Raw genomic sequence first — 11,772 nt, 5'->3', positions numbered from 1 at the left:
CCACGCTTACCCCAGCTCTGTGAAGGAAGAGAATGTTGTGATACATCACGTGATGCAGTGGTGGGATTCAAAATATTTTACTACTAATTCTGGGGCGGGGCTTTGGTGGCATGGCAGGGGAAGGATACTGCAAAATCCCCATTCCCTCCCCACCTCACTAACCTGCTTTCCAGATCCATTCTCCTGTTCTGGGCAACAACAGAAGATCAGTTGGGAGGATAGGAGGCAGCAAAAGTGGGGCCAGCCTATTTGCCAGTTCTCCTAACTACTCAAAATGTCCACTACCGGTTCTCCAGAGCCTGTCAGAACTGGCTGAATACCACCTCATGACAGCATGACACCGTGGGTTTGACACCCGTAATTTAGAGGCTGGGCACTTAAGTTTATGTTCAAGGAGTATCACTGAGTAATCGTTCCTCTTCTCTGTGAATGACAGGTATGCTACCAGGAGTCACAAGTTATTAGTTTTGATCGAAAAGCTATTTAGCATCTTTATGAAGCTACTGAGGCAGTCTTCAGATGCTTTGAATCCATCCGGCATCAATGCACTGATGACACCCAGTTTTGCTTTTCAGTAAATATCTAATTTAGGAAAAGTTCTACAAGGTGGTCTTCATCTTGCAGGCTTTTTCTTTAGTGAGCTAAGTTGCATCAGCGTTGGAGGGGATGACTTATGAGTTGTCCTTACACTAATGACTGTCACAGCATCTCCACAGTCACCTGATCAAAATTGGGGCACTGGGCAATTGGCATGTACCCACAACAGTTTCAGCATCCCCAGGTGGTGTGATTGCCATTTGCAACCTTCCCAGAGGTCTTCTGACAAGCAAAGGAATGGGGAACCCAGACTCCGGCTTAATGACCACATGGTTCACTTAACAACTGTAGCGATTTGCTTAATAACCGTGGCAAAAAAAGTTCATAAAATCGGGTGTGAGTCATGCAACCACCTCCCTTCCCTAGCAGTGGAAATTCTGGTCCCAATTATCATAAGTTATGGACTATCTGCAGTCCACCCATTTCTAAAGAAACTTTCCTGGCTCAGGATCCATCTCCCCATCGCTTGAGCAAAGTGCTTGAACCCAGATGTTTTTTGTACAGCTCCAGATGTTCTTCGAGGGCATTTAAAAGCCAGCTAGAATTGCATTGGGGACTGAATTAACCAGGGTGGCCCTGCTTGTAAATCCCATGTAGAGAGCATTGACTCAGCTGATCCAGTTTGATCCCTCAGCAGCCTTTGATGAGATCAATAACCATATTCTCCTGAATGAACTCCATGATTTAAGCAGGGGCTAGCAGCCCCGGGCCACATGTGTCACATGTACCACGCTTACCCCAGCTCTGTGAAGGAAGAGAATGTTGTGATACATCACGTGATGCAGTGGTGGGATTCAAAATATTTTACTACTAATTCTGGGGCGGGGCTTTGGTGGCATGGCAGGGGAAGGATACTGCAAAATCCCCATTCCCTCCCCACCTCACTAACCTGCTTTCCAGATCCATTCTCCTGTTCTGGGCAACAACAGAAGATCAGTTGGGAGGATAGGAGGCAGCAAAAGTGGGGCCAGCCTATTTGCCAGTTCTCCTAACTACTCAAAATGTCCACTACCGGTTCTCCAGAGCCTGTCAGAACTGGCTGAATACCACCTCATGACAGCATGACACCGTGGGTTTGACACCCGTAATTTAGAGGCTGGGCACTTAAGTTTATGTTCAAGGAGTATCACTGAGTAATCGTTCCTCTTCTCTGTGAATGACAGGTATGCTACCAGGAGTCACAAGTTATTAGTTTTGATCGAAAAGCTATTTAGCATCTTTATGAAGCTACTGAGGCAGTCTTCAGATGCTTTGAATCCATCCGGCATCAATGCACTGATGACACCCAGTTTTGCTTTTCAGTAAATATCTAATTTAGGAAAAGTTCTACAAGGTGGTCTTCATCTTGCAGGCTTTTTCTTTAGTGAGCTAAGTTGCATCAGCGTTGGAGGGGATGACTTATGAGTTGTCCTTACACTAATGACTGTCACAGCATCTCCACAGTCACCTGATCAAAATTGGGGCACTGGGCAATTGGCATGTACCCACAACAGTTTCAGCATCCCCAGGTGGTGTGATTGCCATTTGCAACCTTCCCAGAGGTCTTCTGACAAGCAAAGGAATGGGGAACCCAGACTCCGGCTTAATGACCACATGGTTCACTTAACAACTGTAGCGATTTGCTTAATAACCGTGGCAAAAAAAGTTCATAAAATCAGGGGTAACTCACTTAAAAACAGCCTTGCTTAGCAGTGGAAATTCTGGTCCTATTTGTGGTTGAGGACTGCTTGTATGTTTTGAACTGCAGATAGTCCTTGACTTATGACCACAATGAGCCCCAAATTTATGTCATTAAGCGAGGAATTTGTCAAGTGGGTTCATCCCATTTTACAACTTTTTTTTTCGTAAAGTGGGGCAAACTTTTGGAGCCACATTTGGTAAGTGAATCACTGCACTTTTTAAATTAGTACCACGGTGGTTAAGTGAATCTGGTTTTCTCCATTGACTTTGCTTGTCGGTAGGTCGCAAAAGGAGATCATATGACTCCGGGACACTGCAGCCGTCATAATTGTGAGTCAGTTGTCAAGCATCCGAATGTAAATCACATGACCATGGGGAATGCTGCAATGGTCATAAGTGTGAAAAAAATGGTCACGAGTCACCTTTTTCAGAGCCGTTGTAACTTTGAACAGTCACTAAATGAACTGTTGTAAGTCAAGGACTACCTGTAATGTCCAGCAACTGTGGTAGTATTGTTGAGCAGCAATTAACAGGGCAAAAGGAGCACAGGTGTTGGCCATTTTGTAAGCAATGTATTTTATCCCACTAATACCACTACTGGTAAAACAGATGAATGGATAGTTCCCAGGTACAAAAATAGGGAGCAGGAGTTCTAACTGTTCAAAGGGGGTTATCCTCTTTCAGAAACCACAAACGCTTGAACTGGAGAAGGTCACAATGTCATCCCTGCCATTGGAGGTCAGGAGCACCTCTTATCATCATCAGCGGGCATGTCAGCTGTGGCTTTTCCTGGACATAATCTGTTCATGAGTTGGTGACCTCATATTCAGGGTACTGTGATGTATTTATTCGGCGGGTGCAGTGCACAGGTCTTTTGGGGTGTGTATGTGCACGGACTGACCCTTAACTTCCAAACTAGACTCAAAAGTTTGCATATTTGAGAAGATAGGCTGCCTACAAAATGGCCAACACCTGTCCTTTAAAACCTCTCCCTAGCCAAGGCAGCAGGGGTGGTTTTTACTTACCTTCCCTACTGGTCTCGCAAAGGTGTGTGCATGCGCTCCTGGCCTTCCACGCATCACTTTGCTCAAAAAACATCCCTAAATAGGATGAAATAGAGCCAGGGTGATTGAGTGTTTGGGTGGGCGGGCCTACACGGGATTTCCGCTACCGGTTCAGGTGAATTGGTCCAAGCTGGTAGAATACCACCTCTTCAGGATAGCCTTTGTTGGTTATAAAATCTGAACAGAGAGAGGCAGCTGAATTTGTGTGTGTGTGTATGTTTATGTGTTGTGTATGTGTGAGAGAGAGAGGGGGGAGTGTTTGTGAGAGAGGGGGGGAGGGGAAGAGAGAGAGAGGGAAGGAGGGAGGTGTGTTGGTCTGTGGCAGTAAAATAACCTGAAGCAGATAGAAAAAGATAGTTTCCAGCAGTAGGACTCATAAGGAATACTAGTTGGAGGAATAAAGGTATAGTAGAAATAGGAAAAAGTAGAAGAGAGACCAGTGAGTACTAGTCTTTGGATAACTATTGGCTAGGACCTGATGTTTTGGAGCCCGCTAACTTGGGAATGCTTAAAAGAACCCATGACAAAGGAGTGGTATTAATGTGATATCCCCCAAAAATATGATAGGACAATCTGCCAACAAAATGGCCAGTACCTGAGCTGCTTTTGCCCTGTCCCCTGACAGCATCTGACATACAAAAGAATCAAGACCAATCTGACATTGCCTTCACTACTAAAGATTGGGAAATTGCTATGTTGGGGGGTATCTGACCTCATGCGTGTAGGGGAATTGGGGGGCGGGATTTGGCTTCATGTGTGCAGATTGGTAGAGTGCAATCTTTGTATAGAGACTTTCTGGGGAGGTGCTTGTGCTCTAGAGCTGTGCTTCTTTCTTAACCTTAGCAACTTTAAGATAGGTGGACTTCAATTTCTTGAATTCCCCAGACAGCAATGAATCCTGGGAGCTGGTTCATCTTTCTTAAAGTTGCTAAGTTTGCAAAACGCTGCTTTCTCGGGTAATCTATGGGTCCTCTCAGTTTATTTATAATGGGCAATTTCAAAACATTGCTTCCTTCTGTAGGAAGTTAAAACCCACCCACCCCCTCCTAGAAAAATGAAATATCCTGGGAAATATTGAAAAGGCAGAATATTATATTTCCCTGGATAAGAAATGGAGAAACATGTTTTTAGGCATGAAGCAGACTCACTCTTAATAGCCCGCACCTTTGTCAATGGCCCATTAAAGGGCCTGAGGCAGTCTATTCTACATAACAAAAATCTCCCCCATTCAGTGCCAGGGTGATAGGATTAAGGCATGATAGTATTAGCCCTTTACCCATCTCACCACAGGGCACCTGGGAAGAAGCAATGCTCAACCAAACTTGGACTCAAAACACAGTCTACAAATTTCCCCCTGCATAGCCCCATGGGAGTTTGGCAACCAATCAGAATACAAGCTCAGGTTCAAAGCCCAGAGAGGGCATAAAAACAGAGATTTTCAGTCTCTCTGCCCTTTTTTCTTCATCATCCAACATCTGGAAGCATGTGATCCCCCTTTTCTGTTCAGCATCTCAAGCCATGTGGCCCTGTCCACCATTAAACCATCTTTCCAAGCAGCCTCCATGTTTCCAGTGTTTCTTTTTCCCCACTTGGAGCCGAACCCAGAAGGACATTTCTTCCAACATTTCAAACCAGTGAATAAGCTGGAAAATGCTTTCAAAGAAATACCATCCTTAACTAGGTCACAAGGACGTGCTTATCCTAGAAGTCATTCAAAGCCAAGCTGGGACCAACAGATCAGGCATCCAGGAAAGAGAGAGAGGGTGTTCCCTGGGTGATTTCCAGGAAAATGCAAACCCAGGAAATCTATAAAAGAAATTATGATATTGACCCAGCAGGCCTGTTCCCAAGATAAGGTAATTCATATGGTGCCTTAGAAACAGTATAAAACCACATGAAGGCTTCCTTAGGACACTTTGCAGGAGATAGCCACAGATCTCCAAGCCCGGACTGTGTTGGCCACAATGTAAGTAAGAAATGGGACAACTCTTAGAAACTTAGATTGTCCTTAGTTTAAGTTTCTAAGAGTTGCGTCAGTGGTAGAGGGAGCTGCATGGTTTCTAAAGTTAATAAAACAGTTAATAGGGGAGAAACTTCCTATTGTGGTAGAGGGAGCTGCATGGTTTCTAAAGTTAATAAAATATTTAATAGGAGAAAAACTTCCTAAATCTTGAAAGTTATGCTGTTGTAGGTGACCCATAAGCGGTCGTGCTTTTTACATCCCAATGGATTTAGAGTTCTTTCTAACAACAGGCTTCTGAAGGAGAAGATCAGTCTGGGATTTGTAGAGAGGGTGTTAGAATTGGATTTCAAGGCTCTGCCTTTAAGCCCTGTTCCTCTGCAAAATATTGGGGCATGAGGAATATTAAGGCCTTCCAATTTTTAACCTTGGAGGTGTTGTAAGAAATACAACGAGCAGATCGGAAATATCGCTGCTACTATGGGAATAAGGGCAGTGTCACTGTATAGCAATGGACTTACATACTGCTTCACAGTGTTTTAAATGGTTTACAGAGTCAGCATATTGCCCCCAACAGTCTGGGTCCTCATTTTACTCACCTTGGAAGGATGGTAGGCTGAGTCAACTTTGAGCCGGTCAGAATCGAACTACCAAACTGCAGCTAGCAGTCAGTTTAAGTAGCCTGCAGTACCGCGCTCTAACCACTCCGCCACCTCGGCTTTATATACAGGCCATCCTTGACTTACGACTACAATGGGGAACAGAATTTCTTTTGCTAAGCAAAGCAGTTAAGTGAGTCACACCCAATTAATGCTTTTTTTGGTCACAGTTAAATGAATCAATGAAGTTGTAAAGTGAATCACATGGTCATTAAGAAAATCTGGCTTCCCCCATTGACTTTCCTTGTCAGAAGCCATCTGGGAAGGTTGCCAATGGTGATCATATGACCCCCGAGATGCTGCATCTGTGATAAATACATGTCGGTTGCCAACTGCCCGAATTTTGATTACGTGACCACGGGGATGCTGTGTGGGTTGTAAGTGCGAGGAATGGCTGTAAGCCACTTTTCGCAGTGCTGCTATAACTTTGAACTGTGGGGATACAGTGGTTAGAATGCAGCATTGCAAGCTAATTCTGCCCACTATCAGGAGTTTGATCCTGACCAGCTCAAAATTAACTCAGCCTTCCATCCTTCCCATGTCAGTAAAATGAGGACCCAGATTGTTGGGGGCCAATGTGCTGACTCTGTAAACCACTTAAAGAGGGCTCTAAAAGCACACTGTGAAACAGTATATGTCTTAAGTGCTAGTGCTATGTGATGAACCACTAAATGAATGGTTGTAGTTGAGGACTACCTGTAATAATAAAAATAATGTAATTTATTGATTTTATACACCTGTCTTTCTAGGAAGCATTGCTTCATCATCCTCTTCCTCCTGTCGTGTGGCATCACCCTCCGCGCAGGTAAATTTCAGGGAAGGAATTGGGTCTATTACCACTACTCTATCACAACTCAACCTTTCTCCCGCCTCCATCTTATTTCAGAGCATGCTCGGACTTCCTCCTATTCTGGGGAGTATGGGGGGGGAAGTGGAGAACGCTTTTCACATTCTGGGAACCAACTCGAGGGGCCCATAACTGCCATAAGGATCCGAGTTAGCAGTCGTTACATTGTGGGGTAAGTACGTAAATGGCTGAGATGGCTGTGGGATTTCAGGATTTTGTAGGTCGAGGAAGGAAAATGTGCTTGGATTGATGGAAATTAAAAGATCCTGGGTCAACACAACTTTGAGAGGTATAAATTCTGTCTCAACACATTTTTGTGGGGAAGCAATTCAGACTGTTTCTTTTTAAATATATATATAATAATCCCAGTAAGGGTATGGCTAGCTGATGAGAGCTAAATAGCTTGAAATAGATCTATACTAGTCTCCCTTTATTTATTTATCAGCAAAAATACAACACACACATACACACACACACATATATATGTGTGTGTGTGTGTGTGTGTTGAATTTGTGCTGATAAATAAATAAAGGGAGACTAGTACTAGTCTCCCTTTATTTATTTATCAGCACAAATACAACAAATGTAACAAAAAGACAACACTAAAAATATTGGGTTTCTGTCTGGATGGTCTCTTGTGACAAGCCAAAGGACAGAGAATGGAAGTAGTGATCTTCCTCCCATATTTGGGCATACCGGAGGTTGTAAATGTGTGTGTGTGTGTGTGTGTGTGTGTGTGTATGTATATATGTATATATATGTATATGTATATATCTGTCCCTCTCAGTGATTCTGGGTGACTTACAAATCCAGAATTAATAAAACAATAAAAGGCATTTTGCAATCCAACTATCCAACATAAATATAAACCAAAGCCTATTTCTTGACTTATTCCATTTTGATAGCACCCATCTAAATCAATGACTCTGGGCAGCTTACACTTCCAACACTATAAAAATAATTAAAGCAACCAGTCCATAAAATCTAAAGGGTGATGTATATGTTGAAGCTGAAGAAATGGGTCAAAGATGGCAGTAATGACGGTATGACCAGAGCCCCACCCCTTTTTATATGTGCTGCATACACAGTACATATAAAAAGAGGAAGAGTTTCAGTTACGCCTATAGGATGTATGCACAAAGAAATGTCAACATAAGGATATTTGCTCACTACAAATCTTCTCTGTCCATATGGAAGAGAACAGGGGTAACTTTTTTCCCCCTTCAGTTTGATTGTGACTCCGGATCAGGTTTTAGAAATTTCCTGAATCAGTTGCAAGAAAAATTGTGTTTGCTAGAATTCAAATTTTTGGATGCCCATGTTAATAGCCCTGGAATCAGTCTTGTACACAGCAGGGTAATGATTAAAACTTGATTATGAAAACATTTCCTGTCAATTACTTGACTTAATTATGTGCCATTACATGGGTGTGATTCATGACGCCATACATAGGATTTCTTTATGATATCCTGTCCCTAATCTATCATTCAGATATTCCAACAATGGGCCCATCTCTGCTGTGATTGATTATCCTTTTCTTCTTGTTCCTTCCACAGTTGCCTTACTTAAATCCATATTTTTTGCTTGTTGATCATTGGTGAGTCCAGAAAGATAACAGGCTGTGTCATATTAAAACCTTGGTTCTGAGAACTTGATGCTGGATCTGAAACTGAATTACTCTGCTTGTTATCAAATTCAACTTTGAAATGGGATACCCAGTCTTAGTTATTTAAGAAAATCTATATGGCCACTCAACTCAGTCTGATTCCGAGGAGCTTGAAAAGATAAAAGGCCAATGTAAAAATAATAAAAAGCAATGGCCTCCTACCGTCACCCCCAGTGACCACAGTGAAATAAGACACTTTTTTTCCACTTTGGGGTCCCGGGTCTGTTGGCAAAACCTATTGTAGCCTGCCAGCAACCAGCAGAGCTGGCAGCAGAGTCGGTCGGTGAGGAGGTTGGGGCATGGGCCAGTCCTGGAGGCTAGGGAAGACTCAGACAAGGGCTCTGTGTCAGAGGCAGAGACAGGGGTGAGGCTATTTGGCAGTGATCAGGGGCCTATGAAGCTAGACAGCAGTGAGGCAGAGGAACAGCTGGAGCCTGTTCCCAGTGTGCGCATGGGCAGAGCTGCCAGAAGAAAAGAACGACTCAGAACTCAGGTAGACTTGGGAGTAAAGTCACAGGTGGAAGGTGATTGTCCCCTACCATAGGAAATAAAAGAGGAGCGAAAGGGGAGTGGGCATTTGCAGGAAACAATTCGTTCAGTGATTTGTTAGATTCATTTCAGGAGTGTGAAGATCTGTCCATGAATCTTAGAGTCTCTGTGCCCAGTCTTTCATTGGACAGCACCTCATTTGAATAATATTTACATGGCAGCTTTCCAAGATAGATAAGGTCTATAGTCATAAATACTCCTTTGAAAGACTATTTACCAGGCCTTGCTGAATGTGAATGAGAGGAATTCACATTCATTTAATAAAAGGGGTTTTGTTGGGACAAGATTCTACTTCGTGCTTTTTGGGGAAGCCTAGGTCAGAAGAAAACCTTGACTTCAGGGTCTGCTGAAAGAATATTAAAATGTGAGTCAATCTTATCCCCTACAGGGATGAAGTTCCACATGGAGGGAGCCACCATGGAGAAGGCTCTCCTTCTAGGTCTTGCTAGAGGAATCTCCTTAAAAGAGGGCACCTATAGCAGCGGTTCTCAACCTGTGGGTCGCAACCCCTTTGGGGGTCAAACGACCCTTTCACAGGGGGTCGCCTAAGACCATCGGGAAACACATATTTTTGATGGTCTTAAGAACCGAGACACCAATTTTATGGTTGGTGGTCAACACAACATGAGGAACTGTATTAAAGAGTCGTGGAATTGGGAAGGTTGAGAACCACTGACCTATAGCTTTCCTTACTTCCCTCCTCTGGGGGGTTGGATCGATGTGACTGGGAAAAGACAATCCTTCAAATAATGTGGTCCCAAGCCATTATTATTATTCCCTATGTTAGATTTGACCCTGTGTCTTATCCCAAAGACACCCTAGTGTAGATGAGCGTTTCTCAAGCTTGACAACTTGAAGATGCGTGGACTTCCAACTCCCAGAATTCTGAGGGTTGAGGTTCACTCATCTTCAAGTTGCCAAGCTTCACAAGCACTCATCTAGTTCTTTTGTAGCTTCATTTTGAATTGTTAGTAGCTGTTCTTCCAATGTTTTTTCACATGGCAGAGTAACTATAGGATTACTCAACCAGGCTTTGATGTACAGTGCCAGATGAAATGAATAACCTGTGTGGTTTAGTATGAGAGCAAAAACACTTTCAGAGAAAGGTTTCTAACAGTCCAAGGATAATTTCTACACTTGTTGGAAATAAACACTGTTCCCAATGTAGGTTTAGTCATCATCAAGCCAGTTCGCTCTTTAATCAGTGTAGGTGTAATTAAGTCCAAACAAAAGCTCCATTGTGCAGTTGTCTTCACATTATTCGCAGAATTTTAAGAGGAGTTATTACAAAGGTAGCCTCAATTTTTAACCTCCCTGTTTTTCCTCATTGCTCATTTCCTCACTGTTCTTCTCAAAGAAAACTATTATGGAAACTAAGATGCCCTTTTATCGGTGATAATATGATTCCAGTCTGGAAATTCATACTTCACAGATTGAAACTGGTCCAAGAGAACCAAGATCCCATTTCCGTGATGGCGAACCTATGGCAAGCAGAGCCCTCTCTGTGGGTATGCAAGCCATTGTTCAGTTCAGCACCACGCACATGTGCGCAGGCCTCCCGCTGGCCAGCTGATTTTCGGGTCTCTAACACACATGCGGGAGATGCGCATGCATTTGTGGGGGTGGGTGGATGGAGCATAGGGATTGCAATGGACATCCCCCCCCCTACGGGATGATTTCAGCATGCGAGGAGAAAAAGGTTAGCCATCACTGTCCTATTTATTTATTCCAGTCTTCAGGTCCGTTATGGAAAGGAGTGGAGTAATTACGTCGGCGGCAGTTCAGGAGATCTGGAGGAAATCTTCCTGTTCCCAAGGGAGTCCATCATCCAAGTATCTGGGAAATACGGATATTACGTTCGCAAATTGGTCTTTGTCACTGATGAGGGGCGCTACTTTTCTTTCGGCAAGGACGATGGCACCAGTTTCAGTGCGGCCCCGCTCTTCCCAAACACAGTCCTGCGTTTTATCAGTGGCCGTTCCAGTTCCGTCATTAACGCCATTGGATTCCACTGGGATAAATATACTAGCGGTTGCGGCGTTTGTAAAGAGGAGGTGCAGGAAGAAGAGAACAAAGAAAGCGTAGAGTAGAAGGCAGCAGAAAGCCTTTTCTGCTATCAGTGAGATCAGTGTAATAAGTTCCTTCCGCATCTAAAGGATACTAGTCTTCCCTGCCCTGTTGCCAATTATCTGTCTCTCTACGGATACACGCTAAACCAATAAACCGTACTAAACCCAAACCACTTTTTTCCAACCTGTTTCCCACCCTTCCTTTATCACGAAAAGGAAGGGAAAGAAAAGCTACCACGATCTGATCTGGCCTAGACTTTGGTTTGGAGCTGTTCTTCCCACTAAAGGACTAGCCGTGAACACTGTGGCTAATAAAAAGCAAACTGGAAATGAAGAGCCATTGTTTTTCTTTACCGATTGTCCACCTTTGAAGGGTGGGACATCATTCCGCTGAAATAATGTAGGGATTTCTTACAACCTAGTTTTTCAACATTTAGGTAGGCATAGTGTGCTAAATTGACATAATAGGAGATACAGAGCAATGGTTAATGCATCAGCTATGAGCTCCTACTCTTATCTCAACCAGGGTCTTTCCGTTTGATCCTAAGCAAACCGCTATATAGCAATAGCACTTAGATTTATGTACTGCTTCATAGTGCTTTTACAGCCTTCTCTAAGCAGTTTACAGAGTCAGCCTATTACCCCCAATAATCTGGGTCCTTATTAAATATTAAAGCTTGG

At 43.5% G+C, this 11,772-nt stretch overlaps 1 protein-coding gene across 1 annotated transcript; it reads left to right on the top strand.

Moving 5' to 3' along the window:
• The first annotated feature begins 5,255 nt into the window (after positions 1-5,255).
• On the top strand, positions 5,256-11,425 carry ZG16 (zymogen granule protein 16). The gene is made up of 4 exons (XM_032237502.1): positions 5,256-5,307; positions 6,710-6,765; positions 6,847-6,979; positions 10,755-11,425. Coding segments are annotated over exons 1-4 (549 nt in total). The 5' UTR covers positions 5,256-5,305; the 3' UTR covers positions 11,113-11,425.
• Positions 11,426-11,772: the final 347 nt, after the last annotated feature.

This window comes from Thamnophis elegans, chromosome Z (genome assembly GCF_009769535.1).
Source record: "Thamnophis elegans isolate rThaEle1 chromosome Z, rThaEle1.pri, whole genome shotgun sequence".
Taxonomy (NCBI): Eukaryota; Metazoa; Chordata; class Lepidosauria; order Squamata; family Colubridae; genus Thamnophis; species Thamnophis elegans.
This window is presented reverse-complemented; position numbering and strand designations above follow the sequence as displayed.